This window comes from Orbicella faveolata, unplaced genomic scaffold, assembly GCF_042242905.1.
Source record: "Orbicella faveolata isolate gen_17 unplaced genomic scaffold, um_ofav_v1 contig_46, whole genome shotgun sequence".
Taxonomy (NCBI): domain Eukaryota; kingdom Metazoa; phylum Cnidaria; class Anthozoa; order Scleractinia; family Merulinidae; genus Orbicella; species Orbicella faveolata.
In genome coordinates, this window is record NW_028301576.1 from 33,011,475 (window position 1) to 33,034,152 (window position 22,678).

The following is a 22,678-nucleotide window of genomic DNA, read 5'->3' on the forward strand; positions in this document are numbered from 1 at the left end:
TATTTTAAAACATTCTGAGTCTTCACATGTTTAATAAAAGTATTCTTCTACGATTCTCACTGACAATCTTGACTTTGACTCGTCCGACACGGAACCGTTACCGTTGATATGCTCGATTGTGATTGGTCCTTTCAGGAGTGCAATTCTCCGAAGTGTAAGGACTGAACCCAGAAACCACGGAGACGTATTATTCAACAAAGTCCGAGCTCAGAGTTCCAATTGTCCAACTTCAGTTAGAAAGGTGTCTGAGGATTTAAGGAAAAACCCCCATGACGTTAAATATCATTTCATCTATCAATTTAACAGACACTGCCCTGGTATTATAAATCAATTAGTCCTTTCAAGCTGTTGAGATGGAACCGTTTTGTTTCGATTTTGTTGATCTTCCGTCATTGCACGCCGGAAATTCTGGACAGCGACTTTAAATGTTGTATCCGCTGTAATGAAGACGCATTTAATGATTTCCGAATAATTTATTTTGAAGTTGTTTCTGAACTAATTCGTAAATTGTAAACGTTCGCCAGATATATTTTGTAATTCAAAGGATGTAGAAAGAACCTGTCCATTGATTTTCCATTTCCGGCAACTAGTCCAAACCTCGTTCTGGGAACGAGTTCGAAGCTTGGCGCGCGCGGGAAAATATGACATCACAAAGCTCGTTGGTCGCGTCAATGAACTTCGCCACAACAACAAACGTTTGTTTGAATTCGGCGAAAAAAGCTTTGGTTTACCGAATGGTTTTGAGTAGTTTAAAATTGGCTGTACATATTGGGAAAAAATGAAAGTCGAGGAAGCGGAGAAGTTACCAGTAACTGTGAGAGGTTAGTTCTAATTTACGCTTTCTTTGACCGACTTTAGTCCACGTCTTCGTTCGCTTACGACCTTGTTTTCCATCTTGAAAGAACCACAGAAGTTTGTGCAAAATCAGAAGAAAGACAAACCCGAGCCTGGTTTAACTGAAGAACAAGTGGAAACGTTAAAACAAGTCAGTTCTTTAGTAGCGATGTTCCAACAAGAAGCTCTGAACGAGAAACAAACTCGGCTCTTAGCCCAGCTGAAAGCTCTTGAAAAGGTTTGCTTTGAATTCAGTTTTCACTGTAAACTTTAAGTACAGCCCCGCTTTATTATCTGTAAGTAAGTTTATTTTAAATATTCTCCTTGCAGGACAAATTAGCATCAGATGCTTGGAAAATTATTGCAGCCCTGAATAAGGAAAAGGGAGACCTTGAGGTGCCACAACTTATTTTTAAAAACTCTTCTTTCAGCAGGAAAATTGTTGTGGCTTATATTTAGTGTTCCCTATGAAACTGAGTCATAGTCGGTCACTTTTGCTGTTAATTTCAGACTCAGGTGGAAAGACTAAAGGTTCAAAACAGCAAGCTTGCTAGCGAGAGGGTTGGACCTGCTGGAGGAAGCAAAAGGTAAGCTTAAGTTCAGGTTTGAAATCACTCCGCCATTATCAAGGTCTTTTTAATTTGGCGAGATAACTTATTTGGAAGTTGGACCCAGGCTGCTATTATCGATCATCATCTAGCACAGGGTTTGTATTTCTCATCACTAGTTTTTTTTACTAATGATTAGGTTTGGACAGTTAACTAAAATATTTATGAGGTGTCTCTTCTTCCTTCCTTTCCAGTCCACTCCGACCTCCCCTCCAGCACTGTGTGATTACTAAAACCGAAGCACAAGAGCCTTCATTCTAGTTTTCTGAGTTTTGATATTTCTTCGATCAGTTTTATTGGATAACAAGAGACTCTTCGAGCAGTTTATCAAGATCCTATAAGAAAGAATTTTGTTATTTTTTCTCGAGTTTTTCTACGCCGGATTTTGTGACTTTTGTAAGCTAATTGTTAAATCTTGGTGAATATAAAGTTGCTATTTTGTAAATGTTGAACTCCATAAAGAGGTTTAAAGAGATCACTGAGAGAAAACACAATGGTTAGTAACCAAAATTTGTTCCTTCCTTCATTTATTTAATTCATTCATTTATTTATTTATTTATTTATTTGCACGCATTAGGTCTAAAGTCAAACCCAGCGAGTCTCGTCAGCTAGAGGTTAAATCATCAGACACTTGGAATGATAACAGCAAAATTCAAGGTAAATAGTGATAACATGAAAAATTAAATTGAGTAGAAGTCAACAAGTGAACTCCTTAATCATGTTTATCTTCTAAATTGATCCTAGACGAGCTCAGTAAACTGTTTGTCAAGGACACTATGGACACTGTTACATCCACAGTAACAGAGAAGGAAGAGGCGTTGAACGGAAAACAAACAAAGGTGACGCACTTTTAACCTTAGAAATAACGGTAACAAGTTAATGTGGCAAAAGAGTTTTAAAATGGTACTATGATCACATTTTTCCCCCTTGATTTTTTAGGTGTATTACATGGAATTCCATGAAAGAATAAAAACGCTGTTTACCGTGTAAAATATGCAAATGAGATGACTGATGATGTCATACATTCAACCCAATTTTATATCAAGTATATAAATAGAACTATCTTGGTCAATTTGCAGTGCAGACCATTGAAACTTGGTAGGCTAATAGTTCTACAGGACACTCACCTACGGCTATAAAAAATTATGTTCTCATGGCAACTCACTCTTTTCCAGTCCCCACCCACTTGATTTCAACATGTTAATGATTTTCAGCTCGCAAAACAGTAAACGAGGCCACAAACTTGAGCTAACATATTTATATGCTTGCTGGATCAAGCATATGAGACACCATTTGCAAATATCAAAATGGAGCGTTAAAGGTGGCCAGAAATGCCTTTAATATTTGGGAGGTCTGGAACCCAGTATGTTGCCATGCTAACCAAACTATTAAGCTCATATTGTGGAGCACATTTACTAGAATCTTACTGCAAGGAATCAAACATTTATGACACAAATTGGCTGAGATATCTTTTTTCTTCATATTTGATCAAAATTTGGTTGAGTGTATGACGTCATTACTCGGCTAATTTGCATATTTTAAAAACTTAAATATCTCTGAAACGAAAAGAGATATTTGAGTAAGGTAAACAGGATTTTTCTTCTCACACAGGCTACTTTTTATGTTCTAAATGGCTGCGATAGGAAAAATGCGATTTTCGTCATGGATTTGATCATAGTACCACTTTAAAGGTTTGTGGAGTCTAAAGTCATGAAAAACTAAGTGCTTTTCCTTAAGCCTGAATGTCTACGCTATAAATACCACCAGTTACCAGAACACTACAGTTACCAGAACACTACAGTTACAAGCCCTCTGGTGACTTTCGGTGAGCTGTTTTTCTCGAAAGGGTTATTATCTCAAAAATGGTTGGACTTTTCTTTGGAATAAGGGATTTAACAGACCTCAATGGCCAGTTTCCTCTTTGAGATGCGCCTGTCCGGAATCGTGGTAGTTGTATTCCCCCGGGTTGTATTCATCCAAAAAGAGCGTCTGACAGAGGAAATTGGCCATAGAACTTCAAAATTTTCTAACTGGAAAAAGTTATAATATATCGTCGTCAACAAGTAAGTCTAACATGTTAAGTCTATAGGCTTACTTTGGAAGACCTTTCTTTCTGAGATTTGGAAGGCTTATTTTGGATCGGACTATTTACAGGGTAGTTTATGAAATTTCATTTGTTCTGTTAAGGTTACTGCTGCATAAAAATGGCTAGGAAGTAGACTGTTTTCTCTTATACGTCACGAAATTAAGTACTGTATTTACGAATATTTTTAGCCGCGTATTCTAGCTAACAACCGCTTAATTTCTTCACCCAAAGAATATTCCAGATGCCACAGCATTTGCTTCAAGTAACACCAGCGAGTCAACACAAGTTATAGACACAAGGTAAAATAAAGTACAGTGGAACCCCGCCTTACGACCACCCCGTTAATACGGTCGCCTTGTTATTACGGCCACATTATTCTGGCCTAAGAAAAAGCTCAGTCAGTCATTTTCGTATTTAAAGAATCCCTTTAATACGGCCACCCTGTTTATACGGCCAGATTTTTGTGACCCGTTGGTGATCGCATTAACGGGGTTCCACTGTATTGAGATCATGACTTTTCATAATTGCGAATTTTGAGCTGGCGTTAGATTAGAGTTACCCCTATCTCCAAATGAAAGCCAACTATGCTCGGGGTAACATGAACATTAGTGCTTATCGTCTTAACCTTTTTCTTTGTTTTGCAGAATACAAGAGGCTACCGGCAAAAAGAATCCATGTAACAAATCACCAGTTACGGTTGAAGGTAAGCTAAGATAGTTCCTGTAAACCTCGTCCAAAGCAATTTAAATATCCGATTTTGTCACGAAGATATGAAACAACGAGAGCTCTGTCCAGTGTAGCGCGAGTACTCAAAGATGAAATTTTGCTGGCATAACAATGGCAAGAACAATAATTTGGTGTTAAGAACTTAAGTTGTTCTTGGTTTTGAAAAACCAATCTTAGCTACCGGTATCCTGAATTTTTCTATGCTATTTTAACTCAAAGGGTTTTCTTGTTAAAGCAATTTTTAATATATTTGGTAAGTTTAGAGCAATAGGCTTTTGGTAAGTGTCGGAAATTGATTCGTTCCTTAACAAAGTACTATTTGACAACGAAATACACGATGACAGCACAAATAAACGCAAATAAACCTGTTCGCCCACAGCCATCCGATTTCCATTTTAAATGTAATTTGCAGTTATCATTGCTATAAAACAGTTCCTATGTTGCAGAGTTCCGGGATGCCGTGGCAGGTGTCTGTGGACTTGAGAACCTTGGCAACACTTGTTTTGTGAACGCTGGCTTACAGTGCCTCTTCAGTGTCACACCATTCTGCAGATTCTTCTTAGGTAGGAATTCATCGAAAACGTGCGACGAGATTAACTTTTTGATATCTTTCTAATATGTAATTACTAAAACTAATTGAAAATTGTTTGACTACAGAGTCAAACACCAAGTAAATCTAAACGGTCTTTTTTTGGCTTCATACTTCATGATTTGTTTCTAAAGGACAACGTTTCTTCAATGTGCCTCTCTCTATAGGTGGAGGGCACAAAACAATGACAAAGAAACACCCAAAGAACAGTCAGGTGAGAATGTATCAGATATACGAAATAACGTTTTCTCAGTGGGCTCCTCCTTCCAAACTACCAACAACTGAAACCAGCCATTGAAAATTAAATGTAACTGCGTGGAGGAAAATTCTGTCGTTTTGCTTGGGCGACGTCTTTCTGTATAGAGGATCTTTACAATGTCTTTTTGTGTGTTTGGTTTCGCTTTGATTTATTAGGCAACTTTTCCTTCGACCGCCCTCTGTGATTGCTGTTAGGTTACCTTCCCAAGCCAACCACGAGCGTTTGCAGGAGGTGGAGGGTGGTGGGGCTCAGATCTGCAACAATAAATGAGAGTAGAGTTGACGTCGCCACACATAAGGAATTGTTTTATTTTTACAGCATTTGTTGAGCAAGAGCTTGGGTGAACTAGTGACTAAAGTCTGGAGTGGCTCCTATCTTCAGTGTGATCCTACAGATCTGTATACAGCAATCACTTCACAATTTAGCAATCAGCTTGCACCACAGAGACAGGTAACATAAAAACGAATTCGCTAAAAACACACTAGTATGGGAGCTACACAAAGCACTGAGCTTTGTATTGAGTCCGTGCATCATCCCTGTTGATCTAATGTCTGGAAAAAGGCCCAAAACTAAAATACTCCGAGCCTGTGTTACTTGGTGGGGTAATCAGTATGATTCCTCAACCTTTATTAACTATTCTTAATATAAATTGAACGATTTCTTTTTACTGTTTCTTAGCATGACTGCCATGAATTTCTTGCATTGTTTCTCGATGGCCTTCATCACGAGCTCAACTGTGCAGGCTCCGACTCCTCATTCAGTGACCATACTAAAAAGAGTAGCTCCGCAGAACAAAGATGGAGGTGGGTATGCTAAGCCCTTGATTTTCAAACAATACATGTAAATTGCAGAACATTAGAAAATAGAAAGTAACGTCGAAAACGCTCGGCAAAAATCACACTAGTAGTCATTCCTGGTCATCCAAATATAGAACACAGGACATTTGCAGCAAATACAAATAATCGTTCAAGATCAAAGCACGTACGATCTCGTAACCTTTCAACGCAGACGAGGTTTAGATCGCAACGTGATCGGACGTAACTTTCCTTTCAAAAGTTGCGCAGTCATTATTAGCAAGAATTGCACGTGAATAATCGTGGTAAGTAACGTCAGTAGCTGAGTATATAATCTTGGTAATCAAAATCATCCAATTTTCATCTATTTTCTAGAGAGTACACCAGAAACAACGATTCTCTTATTGTTGATACGTTCCAAGGACAACTGCAAAGCAAGGTAAAGTTGGAAGTTGGACGTTTGTAGTGCCAGAACAGATAATCAATTTATTCTTTAATATACTAACTTTCAGGATTTTTCTGAAAAACAAGACATGATTTCCGATTTCCTTACATAGTGTGTGACACCTACTCTGGCGTGAGCACCAGATCTGCTTGATAATACTCGACCAATATTTTAGAACTACCCTGCCTTTCCACGTCATCTGATTTGCAAATACATGTTCAGATTGTTGTAAGCTAGACCTACCTAACATCATTATTGAATATCTTCTCTAACTTCTTTGTGCAGGACACTTTGAAGAAGCCTGAATCATAACTGTTGCTGAGTCTTTCTTTCTCTTTCTCAGATCACTTGTTCTAACTGCAGCCATGAATCTTTTAAATATCAACCATTTACGTTTCTATCAGTGCCACTGTTGAGTGAATCATACCACACATTTGGCAAGTATACCATGATCATAGCAGTAGAACTTAAGATAACACTTCTTTTGGCACTGAATTACAGCTGAGCAGCTGAGCAGTCTTACTCTTATGAACACTGATCATTTCAATACGACTCTAGAGGCAAACGTTCAGTTAAAGACGGTGACTACTTTTCGTAAAGTATTTTGCGGATAATCAAATTCATTATCAAACGGGTTTTTTTTTTTCGCAAAAACAAATGTAAACTAAAGTTGAGGTTGCGTGTGCTCAGGACAACTTAGAAGACAGCAATTTACCTGTCAAAACCGGTTACCTATATATAGTGTAAATACCGTGCAATATCTGTGCTCGTTTCGCCTGTTATTTATTTGCCTCTGCGGATTACAGTTGAATACTCGAGAACGTATCATTTTTATAGCATGCTGAAGCTCAGGAATTTCGTCAACGACAGATCTGAAGTAATTTTCTGAGGGCTTGACATTTCTAAACAAAGATAGAATACTCTGAAGAGGTTTGAGTAAGAATTTTTCTCAAAAATTTGTAAAAGTTTTATTTGTTTCTTGTTTCCATCTTTTGATCAAGTTTCAAATTTCCCACGATCTTTACTCCAGCTACTACAGGTCTTTGCTGCTAGTTCTTCACTACAAATCTTTACGCGTGTCACGCCTACTCACGCTGTTTTTTTTTTTCTCTTTCCAATTTTCTTTTCGTTTCATAGTTGTCACGTGGGTTTACCGTGATCCAAAGGAGACAAATGACGGCAAAATACAGGCAGTCAAGTGAGTCTAAAAAAGTCAATTTGAACCTTACATACTATCGTACCTGATGCCATCCAAGAGACACGACTATGAACGGTTCAACAGCAATGCTGTGGAAAGATTCTGTATCAATATAAGTATTTCTTTTCTTCTATTTGAGTTCCCAACAAAATGATATGTCCTTTATTTACTGCTAAAAGCGAATTTTCTTGTGCATAAACTTGTTAAGTGTTCTTGCTTCCGAGTTCGAAGTAATCTATTTGTAGCTCTGATGGTCGTCTTTCTCGTTGTTCTAGGGCTTCTTATTTACTATACTTTCTTCTTTGTTCTCGATCAGATACAAAGTTCAAGTTACCAAACCAAGTACTGTGCTTAAACTGAAAACCAACTTTGTTTCCTTACTTACCACCGATGATACGCGTCCATATCTGAAGGACCTTAAAGTATCCGTGGTGCGAAACAGTCAAATAATATCCATTATGGTAATGAAAATCTATCTTTTGTTGCGTTAGTTAAAACTCATGAATTTAACGTAAGACTTTCGCTGGGTTTTGCGCAAAGGAAAACTGTTGCGTGAGTTTCTTCAGCTACTACTACTGCATTGTAATTTAGGCAACAAATCGAGGATGTGTCACTCTGTTTCCTCATTTGCGTCCAGCCAGAAGCCACGCAATACACTGACTAACATTGCAATACCATCTGGTCCCGATGAGGAAGAACTATGATCATTGGATGGCGCGTTCATTTGGCAGTGTGGTTACAAATTAAAATACGGTCGTTGGAAAGCGCCTTAAGGTTGGATACTTGGTTCCAGAACTTGTTCATTTTGGAGTCTGACCAGTCATATTTCTCTTACAGAGTGACGACAAACAGCTAACACCATTCACTGACCGCAGAAGCAAACTGTACATATTTAAACCTTCAAATGCTCCCGAGTCTCTGTACGTTCAAGATGACAACATGAAAAGAACTTCTCTGTCATGTCCCGCGGGACGAGTGTTGAGTCAGACTAACGACTCCACCATGTACTACTCTCCAGAGGCTGCAAGTGCTTCAGAATTCATGTCAGCACTTGAGTTTCAAAGTGAGTCTGTTACAGTTGACAAATCGCCGCTTACTAAACACCATCACAACAGAATGACAAGTCCTAATACCAGCACTCCAAAGACTCGCGCCGGCAAGAGAACACGTGCTTCGTTGTCACACGTGTATCGCTTGAGCGGCACGTGTTGTATTTGTCTGGAGGAGAAGTCTGATAAGCAACTTATTCCACATGACAAGTGTGGAAGACTGTTTTGTCGCCAATGCCTTCAGGTGGGTGAAATCCGTCCAAACTAAGAAGCTAAAAACACCACATTCTTCGTGAAGACAACATTTTTACCATGCAAAGAGTAGAATAGTCTCCCCCAGCTAATTAGATCCAAAATGTGAGGAAATCAGAAGACACAGAAAACTAACAGCAAGGGATAAGTGAATATACCTTTATTTATGCCTTCGTTTGAAATCATAAACTCGTTTATGGCAGTTTTCGAGGATTGGCTTTTCCCTTTTTGATATTATTAAGTTCCATATTGTCTCAGACAACTTCTGTGAACAGAACTTACCCGAAACTCCATTATCGCAAATATCCTTTATGAATCTTGAAGCGGAGACTTCTGGAAACGGAAGTGATGATTCAAATCAGGGGTCGATGGAAACAGTTTTTGTCATGGGCGTATCTGGGCTGATTAGAAGCAGTTATATTCACTTTGAGCACAATTGATGAAGAGTAACTTGTTCATTCCTCGCATAGGATGCAGCGGGAGGAGTTATTGATAACCAGTTGTCTTGCCCGGTAAGTAACTCATGTCACAAGTAGCGAATCAAACAGGATATGTACTCTATGGTCATGTCTACATTCCATGTCGCATTCTAATTAATTTATAAAATTTGTGTAAGGATAGAAAAGAACCAACCAGAACGTGGGAATACGTTTTGTTTTTGCCCCAGTAAGTCTCATAAGTTTGTTATTAACCTGACATATTTTTTGCTGTCGACAGAGATGTGCAAAGCAAGAAGCGGTTATTCACTCTCGTGAAATTAAACACAAGTCAAGGTATTGTCTTACCTGTGGTTAAATTATCCACGAAAACCAATATTTAGTCAAAAAAAAACGTCGATCTGATCTGATCTTGTTCGATCTTGTTATGCACAGTCGTTGAAGGGAGTCTCATTATCTCTAAGTTGAGTCCAAATAGGGAATGTAGTCGGGACTCTTCCATGTTGCAATCCATCCTATTGTCAAAGAGTCTAAGGAAATGACGTGAGTCAAACGTTGTTACCATTAAAATCCAGATCAAGGTTCTACAAATAAATCTAAAAGAGGTGCCTGAATAGTTAGTCGGAAGCAAACACAACATTCTTTTTTTCAGCTCTGTTTGGTTACAAAAATTGTTCGTGTTTAGATTTTACATGCAAAATGGAACGTTTTCCATTAAGAATTTGTTAACAATCAGGGTTAACAGCTCGTTCCTTTTATCCCAGTTTTCCTATCCTATTTCTAAGTCTTTGGTCTTTTCTTATCTTTCTTCTTTTTCAGAATGATTATGGTTCCGTGTCTTTTACGGAGATTCGAAGAAGACTCCAAGGTAATCTGTGTTTCGGCAGAATCATAAGTTTGATACCCTTTTGAAACTATAAAGTGTTGATGGGTCTATTGGCTTAATGTTCAGATGCTTTACCTCTCAACTCGAACATGATGTCCGTTCCCATCAGTGTGTCATATTACTATTGCGACAATTCATGCGTTCTTTTGTATTTTCAGACGAAAAGGTTATTTGGACATCCTAACCTCATCATTGTACCCATGAACATTCTTGGAAAAGATATGCACTCTTTCATAGCGAGGCTGTTACCCGAACCTGTGTCTTCACTTCCCTTCACGTTACACCTTGTCGATCAACAGGTTAGTATCGAATAAAGTAAAACTATCCTGTATTTGTCGGTTTTCAACCTTGGCCGTCCACACGGGTGAAAGTGATCGTTAACGTTGGCGTTAAGTAAACGCTATCCCCTGAAAGGATTTGGATTGCTTAGTAAACGCAGAGGTTAAGCCTTGCTGAAATTTAATTTCCGATTTTATTCAAATTAATAATTCCTGTACATTGGGTGGAACAAAATCTTGTCCTTCAGAAAATATCATTTGGCTGCGGCACTTTCTCAAATTTAATACTAAACAGTTAAATTTATTCACTCCTTCTTCTCCCTAGGGACTTCACTGTTCGCGTTGCACTAAAATAACCGGATGCACTGGTTGCCAAGTCATCAGTGACGCCATCCTTAACCTACAGTCATTTGACAATCTAGCTGTTCAAGTCACCAACATTACTCGTTGGGAGGCGGAGAGGGTAGAAAATTCATCCTCTTGTATTTATATTTAGAACTGTCGTGTGATGGAGCGTAACGCATACGACATGATTTCTAACGGCTCTATTCTACCTGGAAATATTTTTTGAAGGGGAGGGGGGGGGGGGGGGAGAGGGCAGAGGGAGATGGAGGAACAAGGAGCGATTTTAAACATATCCAGAGCTAGCATTTTCAAAGCGGGACGGAAAGAACAGTTGGATGTGAATTCACTTAACCTCACCTCACGGCCTTTTTCGCCCACCTTGTAAATTAATAGGGCTAGGGTTGAATATCCATGGTAAACGTGTTTTCCCAGTCATGGGCTCTTGGTTTTCCGCATTGAGGAGATATTATTGAATTGCTTGAATGTTTGTTCATTAGATGTGTCGTTGTCTTGAGCACGACTCAATGTGGAAAACGCGAAACACAGAAGATCCACTGCAGCTTCAAAAATGTTTGAAGACATTTATAGAAAGGTAACGCGATTGACAAAAAATTAGTTTAAGGCTCTTTGGATACATGATCAACTCTGCATCTCTTGGACATCCATCCGATTTTGTCACTTACCAAAAGATAACACTTTTAAGAGACTCTTTCCTCTTCTAAAACGTTTTCCTTTCCAAAGAGAGTAGTGAGCTCTTGACGGTTGCTATTTTTACTGTAAAGGGAATGTTTTCGATTTAAATACATGTATGTTATTGTCCGGCCTAGGTCGGTCCGTATAGTGAAAAACTGTGACCGAGGTCAGCATTTTTAAGCCCGAGGTCACAGTTTTTCACCATGCGGACCGACCCTAAGCTGGACAATAACATGTTTATCTTTTTTTTCTTGCGGTAAATTGGCTTACAAGTGGGTTTGCGCAACTTTGTCATTGAATCGGCTTACGCGCCGTCTACAAAACCATTCGTAAAAAGTCTAACGAGCGAACGAGCGAGTAACTCAGATACTAGACAAAGAAACATGTATCAAAGAACAGATTTATTTCGAACTACCTTATGTTAGTTGCATTTAATTCGCCAGTTAAGTTCTCCTTAAGTGTTTTCCGGTGTGAAATTTCATGCAAAGTTGGAAGTTGTACTACCAGACAACAATTTCTGTCAGTCGTTGCGAATCACTCGAAATCAGAGTTGTCTACCGTAAATTGAGTAACAGATAGCAAGGAAATTCGTTAAGTGTATTCCACATTCCATTTAATTCAAACACAGGAACGATAAGAAAGGTTAACTCGACTGAACTGACTAATTTTTTACTTAAAATTGTACAGAGAGACACACACAAGATTACGCGCCATTACAGCGCCGAGCTACAAACAGCCAAACAAACTCTCACAACTTGAAACACTTCAATTGAATTTACTTACAGTGACTTTCCTTGCATTTAAAGGTGAATAGAGATAAACTTGCGCTGATTAGTCGTCTATGGAAGTGTAAAAAGGGCGAACAATTAATGATTACCGCTAATTCGTGCACGAAAATAGATCAACTCGACGGATTCCGCCCGCTGTGGCGGTCCGAATGAGAATGAACCAATCAGATTGCAGGATTTGTTGAATTCCACCCGTTCACGAGCTGAGAAAAAGATAAATTACGTTATGATGTACTATCTGTACTGCGTAAAATGTTTAGACTAACGCTTTAAAGTATCATTTAAAAAATATTCTTTCTCAAATTACACATGGCTATGAATTGTACTTAATGTCAGTATTGTGATCTTACAGTACTGTAAATGGCTAACGTAATTCCTCATTTGTTTTTCTAAAGCGAAGAGTTACCAGATACGTGGTATTGTCAGAAGTGCCGCGAGGAGAGGAATGCTTCCAAATGTTTTTCTATGTGTCGGCTTCCAGACACACTTATTATTCATCTCAAAAGGCAAGTTATTTTATTTTTTGTGTAGTGTATGAGCCAAAAGTACAATGAAATTATTCAAGACAGAGACATAAATTTTCCTCATATATGTAATAGCAATTGGACCGACTGGAGTATAATCCAGGGAGCAATCGCGCAAAGCGCGAGCCGGAGGCCGATTTGAAATTACGAGCACGATTACTCCCTAAATTGTATGACACGAGGTCCAATTACTAATTAATCGTATTTATAACAAATTTGGAAATTTAAAAGTCTTTGGAGAATTTCTTTGGAGCGAAAAAGTCAGTAGCGCTTTCCATCAGTTTTAAAACGTGTAGGAAACATTAAGAAAGAAGCCATTAAAGCGCACGTAATTGACGTGAGAATATTCCAATGCCATAGATTGAGGTGAGCGATACCGGACGTTGTTAGGATATTTGAATGTAAAGACTCGTCATGGAACTCACAAAATGACATTGCCACACGTTAGGTACAGTCAAAGTGGAGTCAAGATCACAGCACCTGTTGAATTTCCTGTGGAAGAACTTGACATGGCTGAATTCACCAAGTTAGAGCTTGGAGCAGGAGAGTTTATCTATGATCTGATAGGCTGTGTCTGTCACGAGGGAAGTAAGTGAACAAACCAAGCTCGTTACTTTTAAACGTACTCCCTCACTTAGCCCCACCAAGCTCTTTGGTTGCTCCAAACATTATACGGAACCAATCAGAGCATAGATCTTAACAAGGTAAGAAACAATTTTCCCGATCTGTAGCTGTTATGTTTTCCTAAGTATTGCCAAAACAACGGCATTTGTTTTACCTTGCAATCAGGAATATGTTTGAATCGGACCGGCCATAGGACGTTTCAATATAAGAGGCTAGTGTATCAGCATGGACTTAAGCGCATTTAATGCTACTAAGGTAGAAGAATGTGGTAAAAACTGTAGAAGACACTTTGTTACTTTTATAATTTTGATCTGTTTAATTAAAAAAGATCAATGATCGTGCGACTTAGGTTTAACTGTGACTTAAGAAAATTAGAGTGTGACAATAGCAGGTTGAATTAATCCCTCATCAACCCTTATCAGTATCTGTAAATAGTGATAACGTTGGAAAGAAAACTACTTTCTTATCTAAAAAAGCTTAAGTCTTATTTCCAATAAAATGTTGATAATGACTTTAAACTAATCATTAATAAGTTATCAACGTCTTGCTTGAACTTCAGGTTACAGCAGCGGCCATTACACTGCACTCACCAACAACAATGGCGTCTGGTACCGATATGATGACAGCCATGTTACCAAGGTAACTACTCCCAATCTTATGTATGTAATTCAACGTTTGTTTTTGAATATTCCTCAGTTACTTTAAACAATTAAACAACGGTGTGTGAAGGCGTAAATGATACCATTTGGCTGGAATACGTATGGACATTGTTGTTTTTTTTTCTCCTAGGAAATGCCAAGCAACATATGCTATGCACAAGCGTATATCTTGTTTTATCGTAGACGAGCCGGTAGGATGTTCGTTGTTATACAGCAAAATTTTTACTGACATATTCAAACTTTTAATGCATTTAATTTATCAGTTTGTGAATTATAATACAGAAAAACAGTAAATCCTGAAGAGGAAGATTTATGATGAAGGACTCTCTTAGATGAAAGTCCCAGCCAAACAACAAGACATAAACAACAACGAAGACGTAGGAATGACATGAATACTCCAACTTAAGTAAAAGTTTGAATTTTTTTGGCAGAATTTTAGAAACTTAACAACAAATATTTTTTCTCCTTCGGTTTTTTTACCCTGTTTTTGCAGAATTTCATAAACACTAAAGATATTTAGAAAGGCTCTTCAAGATAACTTGTAGCTTTAATCGGCAGTTAAGGTCATTCCTCACATTTGCATTGCGCATCCTTACTGCGCATAATTTATGGCGTCATTAGCGCGCGCTCGTGCACGCGCACATTGAAAACATGACGGATTTGCCTTGATATTGAGCTCTGTCAGTTGAAAAATGGCTCTAGCTCACCAACGAGCACGGGCACCCCAATTTTTTTTCCCAGTCATTGTAATCAACTTATCATAAGCTTTGCGTGAGAAAAGACTGATTTAATTTCTATTGCTGAAAATTGAATAAATAAGAAAAATAGCAGATACACTGTGGCCTTTTCTATTTTGCAGTCGGTAACCACGTCAAGAAATTTGGTTCAAATTTTTAATCAAGGATTTAGCTTTCTGTCTGAATCACACTTAAAACGTTTATTTGTGTCCGACACATTATATTGACTGTAGTTTAATGCGTGTTCTTATGAGTCCGGGCTCACAAAGATGTTACAATTACTGGGAATGCGTTCTTATGATAAGCATTAAATAATGCCAAAATGGGGCATTTTCAATGCCTCACTGCTCCTTAATGAGCATGGGCACCCACCTTTTTTATTTCAAAATTGAAGTTATCGTATGACAAATATTCAGTGGACAAAGTTTGAACAAAAATCTATTGTAACTTTTATTTCAGAGGAATTACCTTAAAATCAAACGGAGTCGTTTGGACTAGTTAGGGTGTTCGGTAGATCATGTCACAATCGGTTCATTAAACCTGCATGCTTTTTCCTGTTTGTGTTGTTGTATTTCAGTGTCACCACTAGGCACGTCAACAAGTGATACTCAAGAGTAAGTGAAACCTTTGATTCAAATTCATGTTTGGGTTTGGTTTAAACTGCATTGGTTCAGTCCCATTGCATTAACATGAGGTCTTACTTCTACGTGTATAGTTCCAAGGGCACTTTTGTCAGAGTCTTCAAATACGATTTTCCGTTAGAGTTATCACTGTTGTTGACGAGGTCCAGTGTAAATGAAGCTTGCGAAGAAACTGCGCCTAAAAATGTTTCTAGTTTGCTCATCAGGTTGTTCACATGGATACTGAGGCGAGTTTAAACTTGATGACACCACACAATCTTTTAGCGACTGTTGCAAGCATCGCGTATGGGAATGTATTAAACAAGCTAGCTCAGAATGAATCTCTTCGTAACTCAGTGGCTAGGTAACCCGACCGAAATCTGGGAATTCAGGAAGTCACCTAGGAAGTCATCGAAAACCGTCGCATTTTTCTTTGTCCCGCGCTCACGACTCAATGAAAATGTCATATTTATCAACTTTTTTCTACTCCTTTATTTCTTGAATGTTTATCATTAGTATTGTTTTTCCTAGGACTTTAGAGGATAAACACGTTCCTTCGTCAGCAGAAACAGAAAGCACTGCAAATGAAGAAGATGTGCCACCACCAAAACTGTCACAGTGTTCGCTCGAAGAAAAAAAGGTGGGATGGGCAACATTATAATTACATAATTTAGTGCTAGCTATAATTATAACGTTTACTTATAATTTTATAACTCTAGACTTAAAACTTGATTGCGTTTTTTATCGAGAACATATTTCTTCCCCACTACCATGATAATAGTTGTCCTTAATATAACAATATTTTACACGTATTTCTTGCTCAGTTTTCTGAGTTTGTTGTTTTTTAACTTTTTCATCTAGAGAACTTTAAAAGAGATTGGGGAGGAACTGACACAAAAACTTGCTATACTGCAACCCGCTGCTCGTAGAGGTAAAAGTCAGGGAGTTGTTATTCTCGTTAGAGTAAAATATAGAGATAAACAGCTGTTTTCATGGCCTCATGGTTAGTGCGCTCGTCTCCGGATCGAGCGGTCCGGGTTCGAGCCCAGGGGCCCGTTTCTCGAAAGCCCCGGAAACTTTTCGGGCCCGTAAAGCCATTTTTAGTTCATCTGTATCTAAAAACGGAGAAGTGTATACGCCTGAAACTTCCTGTATGAATTCAACCTCTGTTCATATTAAGAATATGGGTGTAAAACAGCTCTGTAATCGTAAGGTTCGAGATTTTGCTATGGCTTTCCGGGCCCGAAAAGTTTCCGGGGCTTTCGAGAAACGGGCCCCTGGCCGGGGACATTGCGTTGTGTTATTAGGCAAGACATTTTACTCCCACAGTGCCTCTCTCCACCTAGGTTTATAAATGGGTACCGGCAAATTTAATGCTGGGAGTAACTTTGCGATGGACTAGCATCCCATTCAGGGGGGAGTAGAAATACTCCCAGTCGCTTCATGCTACAGAAACCGGGATAAGCTCCGGCCTGACGAGCCACTTGGCTGGTATACAGACTTTACCTATCTTACCTTCATTGGATTTAAAGCCAGGTTCTTATTCTACAGTTTCTGAGGGTGTTACTGTTGAAGGTATACCCGTAGCGTTATTAACTGCTTTGCCTTTTTTCATTAGTTTGTCGAAGCAATTCTCCAGACAACAACAACCCGACGCCGAATCAAATCAAACGGTGAGCCAGATATAAGTGAGATAGCATGGCTATAAACCGTTGTTTATGGCCATGCTATCTCACTTTGTGATTATGTGTACAGGGCTGCAAATAATTTTTTTCTCTTTAAAGAGAAAGACTCATGTCCTACTAAAACACCATCTTGGTCAGACAAAACAAATTGTGGTCGGGCATCACTAAAAAAAGCAAGATTTACTCACGGTAGATTTTTATTCATCCTTACCGTAAAGTAATTTACGATAAAAAATTTTCTGGACATCATGTCCGCCCACAGTTAAATGGGAAGTCCTTCTATACGGCCAACGCTTAAAAATGACCAGATATTTCGATGGCTTGTTGCTATGGATTAGCAATTAGTGACGACTTACTGCTGTAACAGTTGAAAAGATTACCTGTTCGTCACTACTGTGTTTACTTCCAATGCATATTTTGTAAAGGACAGTGTGTTTTTTTATCGCTTAGACTGCATGCGTCATTTGCTATCTAAAGTCACATTCTCGATACAATAGTTAAAATCGATCGTCCACAAGCACATTTGAATTTTAACAAATTTCTTTTTTGCTGTAGAAGAAGATGGATGACAAAGCAGAAAATGCCTGGCAAAACAAAAGGCGAGAAATTAGTTGTAAATTCTGGCAAGTTAATAATAATTTATAGTTTGTATATGTTCAATGTTACCTCTTACCGATGCATGGGCACACATGTCGTTGTTAGATGTTGTTAGTATTGTAATAGAAAGACATGTTGTCCATGTTGTGGTCATATTACTTGTTAGTTGTTTTGTGCACGGAACAGTCCGACTTACTGGCTAATTCGGGCACTATCCAAATTAAGAATTAAGTTGCACAGTTTGTAAACTTAACAAAACTCTTGCGCCCACCTGTATGGACAGTATAACAATGCTTAGAATCCTCTTTCTTTAGTAACATTTGTGAAGCGTAATTCACTTGACACTTATTGGCTGTCAAAGTGTACTTTTCGGCCTTCGTGGGACAGGATTCCTATTGTCCTGAACGTAGCGCCAGGGAATGACAATCTGGTTTGTGAGATAAATGCAACTGTAAGCCATCAGTGTGATATGAGCTATGTGACACAAAAATTTCGTTACCAGTTTGAGGTGCGGGATCAAGAGTATTAGGAGCCCGCCTGTTTCTCCCAAATTCGAGTCTTTAATGCAGTGATATGGCGTTCCAAGCAACAGGTCATGAATAGGTACTAGGCTGCGATAAAAAAACCTGTTTCTCAGTCAATGGAAGGAAAATTGCACGGCACGTATAGGATCGTATAGTAGAGGCAATCCTGTCACGCTTGGCTTTTTTGGGTCCGTCGTTGGAGTATTCTACGTAAGAGAAATTATCAAATTCTCTTAACTCAAATTTGCAGCAACTGACAAACCAAATAAACCCGCGGCCAGATCTGCAGGAACCTGCGAAGAAGGAAAGGTCAACACATGTGGCTGTAAACAGTGTGAATATTTCAAGGCGCTGGAGAGACAGGTACTTTATTTGCAGTGTGTACCTTGCGTCATTGTTTAATCCTAGTACTGGTATAGTACTTGTTCGGATACACTGCAGTCAAGCTCTGTATATTCACTCAAACGTACAAGCTCTCCTGTTACTATCTTTCAAAGCGAGTCCTGGTGCAAAACATTCGCATGAAAATTTCTTTTTGTAAACAAGCTATAGGCTTAAATTGCATATTTAATAAAGCTGTTTTTGGCAGTATATATTTCGTACAGCCATACAAGACAGCTTGTTGACCAACATTTTCGTCTCCCTTGCAGATAAAAAAAGCCAAACATTTAACCGATGAACAAAGTAGTTTAAAAGATGCTTTGGAGATGGTAAAAAAGGTCACTACAAGTACACGAGACTCATCGAACTCAGTTTCAAAGAAATCCTCATCAGTTTCACTGTCAATACACTCGTCAGTGTCACCTTCAGCATCCCAATCCTGCACGACTGTGTCGTCTGAATATCCCGGATACTCTCTTCCAAAAGATACCGCTGTACAAGTCACCATTTGTGACCATGAGAAGAACCAATCTCCAAACACAAAACAGCCTCACAAAAAGTACAGGTAAAGTTTATTGCAGAAGGGTTTCGTTGATAATAGAAAAAATGTAGGTGGTATATACGTCGACAACATGTGATTAGCTGATTTGTAGGTAAATGAAGTTGATGACAAATTATTAGTTTATCCATCATAGTTTTTTGTCTGTTTGTAAACATCAGAACCTAAATGGTATAATAGTACGATTCAAACTATTTGAAAATTAGCTAGGAAAACCTGATTGAAATTCTGATCATTCTAATGCTTTATTTATACTTTATGATTCCTGTTTTGTTTAGTGGCGACGGTAGCAGCCTCGATGATGTGGGAAAGTTATCGCGGAAGCTGAAAAGTGCGATAGAAAATGAAAACATCAGGTTTGTTAAACTGTCTTGTTAGATAGGAGAAAAAGTCCAAACGAAGGCATACACTCAATATAACTAATATACGTAAGATTGCTTAAAATCGTACTGAGGCATCTCCACGACTTTCGACAAAACCTCCAAAGATTAATTCAGTTGAACCATTGGTACCATTTTAAAACCGATAAAGTTATAAGGGAGTCCAATCAAGCTGTATTGGTGATTTAGGGGTTTGTGTGACTATTCCACCAGACGTGCCGTGACTCTGTTAAGGCGCGGTGCAGACCCTAATGTGTTGGTGAATGGACTCAGTGCTCTTCATACTGCAGTGGGACTTGACTCTCCTCTTAATCTCCGCTTCACTCGTCTGCTGTTGGACTATGGCGGTGACCCTGATATCTCGTCCGCAGAGGGTTTAACGCCGATTCATGTAGCCGCCATGTGGAATCGTGTCAACTGCCTCAAGCTATTGATTGATCGTGGAGGAAACCCTTATCAGAGGGACAATGAAGGAATGAATGCACTAAAGCTAGCGAAAGCGTTTGAAGCGGATACCAGCGCGGACACATCGGACTTCTTAGAGAAGCTTGACGACAGAATCTCCAAACAACTCCAACAAGCTTCTTTCCAATCAGTGTCGCTAGGCTCCGACTCCGCCGATGAGCTAAGTCCTCCTCTCCAGTCTCCTCGCGTGGGGTGTAGCTTCCCGGTGAATGGACTGGGAAAGAGAGTCTCCGTGAGAGCTGTCGGTCGCAAGGTGTCGCGTAATTTTCGCAGAGCTTCGGGTCAGTTTCGTCGTGGAATTCGTCAGATCCGTAGTTTGCTTAGCAGTTCCTCTGGTAGTGATAGACAAATTAAGGATTAGTTTACATGATAAGAAATATTTTATTGTAATTCAAATGTAGATGTAAATATAGCAAACGAGCATACCAGGACAACACATAGCTTTGTTGTAAAATAGTTAATTTGATGCCATATTTATTTCCATTGTATGAAGAATTATTTATTTTTTAATAAACTGTTAATTTGATTATCGTTGACTAGTTTGTGTCCTCTGGGCCTCGCTGCCAAGCTGAATTTTAATATGTCGAAAGTGGTCTATTTGACGAGTATGGCGAAAAACACGAGTGACACCACGTGGTACGTCTTAGGCCTAGGACAAACGTCGAATCCAAGTCGCGTCGAACAAATTAAAAACAGGCGCGACAAAGAGTCGACTTAATTCCAGCGTGGCAGCAAACGTCGAACCTGCGTCGATCCTATTTCACAAGTTGCACTTCATTAAAACACAGGAATAAGCACGTGTCCCCGTGCTATTCACTCAATGCGCGACAAGTTACTGCTAGGACTTGCTAGCGAAATGCCGATACTCCTCTCTTCAGACAACGGTAGACCCGGCGCGGCTTTCTTTAGGTCCCTGTCACAAGCCTCGCAGTATGCAACGCTTTTACCGGCTGTCTATCCCTCAACGTCCTCGTTTTCTTCAAATACTGAGCATTTATTGCAAGTAGGCAATTTGCATCTCAAGCATTTATATTTAGTGTTAATCAAACAGGAACAACACACTTCCATCACGTTGTGCAATGTCAGCAATGACTTTCGGCATTCTCTTCCGGCACTCGTCCCCAGAGGCCGCGCTCCTTTTGGTCAGCACCAAAAGGAGCGCGGCCTCTGGGGGCGAGAATGCATTGCCGGTCGCGAAACTGTCTTTGTACAGCGCATGCTCGTCAGGGGGGGGAATAGCGTTTGGCAGATGGAGGAGTATGTATTTTTGTGACGTTTGCCCAGTCCATCACATTTGAATAAATTATCTTGTAATTTGCATGATTTATGAATAATTCGAGTTCAGCGCGCGTTTAGAGCGGCGTTTGCTAAAACGCCGAACCACTGTCGCATTATCCTACTTAGCAAGTCGAACCTATGCTAGAATCGAAGCAATTAATTTATTAAAGCAACTAATTTATTAATGCTCATAAAAACGTACACAAAAGTTCTAAAATCTTCAAACCTAGCATACACAATGTCGTTAGCACGGAGACAAATATCGCAAACATATGGCTTTCCTGGTTTTTTATGGGCTGTGTAAGGTTCGCATGGTATTGTGGTAAAATGTACAGCCGCCATCTTTTTTCCTACGGCGGATTGCAGCAAACGTCGCACCATTCATGCGCCTATTTCAAAATTAATAGGTTCGACTAAGATTCAACGTTTGCCCTGGGCCTTTTACTCTTTGTCAAGGGACAATGATCTATTGTCTTCATAGCCTTGCTAAATTGGAAAATAAATTGACTTTAATGAAGGTACGCTCGATAATGGGCTTACACGATATGAAATCGTCAAACGATGATCGTCTCGAACATTCTATCTTAACCCAAAATTGATGAATTTTATTTTGGAAATGGAAAGTATGTGCATGATGTACCATTGCCGTCTTCAGGGAGAGAAAATGGTGATTTCATACAGATGTATGGTTTAGTTCAACGGCTTTTTCTGCTGCACACGTAGAAAATATGATAAAATCTTACAGGCAGATGAAGTTGGGATCAATTTTGAATCGCAGCAGATTCGAGGCAATATCTTTGTTTTCTATAGTGTTTATGTGGTCAGCTACGAAAGCAACTGCTCAAACTGGCAAAGAGGAACTGCTTCACAAAGACAGCCAGGACGAGCTTTCAGGCGAAGCCAACGCTGTTATATTTGGAGTGTTTGTGCTAGCTGCGTGTGGTTCAGTTTATTTATGCATCTCGTGGACCTGCTGTTTTGAGCACGAAATGATTTACAGAGATGATCACGGATGCTGTCTATCAGATGGACTGCGTCTGTTAAATAGCGAGAACAACGAAAATAACACCGTTCATTTGACTGAGAACATGGTCGACGAGGTATAAAGAGAAAAAAAACTTGCTCAAAAGTAACGTCCGTTGTACTCAGTTAAATTACATGAAAGTTATGAAAAATTAATTTGAGTTCGTGGTTTGTTGGCCTTAATTGCTGACAACTCAACCTCACGCTAATGATTTTCTTTTAAGTTTTAATGTCAGTGTTGCAAACACAAATATCATGTCAACTAGCAAGCAAGTATTTGGTATCTACCTCAAAAAGTCTTCTTACGGACGTCAGAGATGAGACATAACTTGGTCCAACAGTAGTTTATCCTGCA

At 39.1% G+C, this 22,678-nt stretch overlaps 1 protein-coding gene across 1 annotated transcript; it reads left to right on the top strand.

Annotated features, from left to right (window-relative positions):
* Positions 1-690: 690 nt before the first annotated feature.
* Positions 691-20,479, top strand: LOC149099838 (uncharacterized). The gene is made up of 36 exons (XM_089276915.1): positions 691-821; positions 903-1,072; positions 1,165-1,230; positions 1,345-1,421; positions 2,020-2,099; positions 2,187-2,281; positions 3,760-3,827; positions 4,173-4,231; positions 4,701-4,817; positions 5,011-5,057; positions 5,421-5,552; positions 5,781-5,905; positions 6,272-6,335; positions 6,685-6,778; positions 7,479-7,539; positions 7,856-8,000; positions 8,377-8,832; positions 9,311-9,352; positions 9,558-9,613; positions 10,097-10,145; positions 10,322-10,462; positions 10,767-10,904; positions 11,284-11,378; positions 12,663-12,773; positions 13,240-13,379; positions 13,975-14,054; positions 14,205-14,265; positions 15,389-15,425; positions 15,963-16,071; positions 16,293-16,362; positions 17,050-17,104; positions 17,672-17,715; positions 18,488-18,600; positions 18,888-19,183; positions 19,456-19,533; positions 19,771-20,479. The coding sequence occupies exons 1-36, from the start codon at positions 779-781 to the stop codon at positions 20,381-20,383; spliced, it is 4,227 nt and encodes a 1,408-aa protein (XP_089133041.1). The 5' UTR covers positions 691-778; the 3' UTR covers positions 20,384-20,479.
* The last annotated feature ends 2,199 nt before the right edge of the window (positions 20,480-22,678 follow it).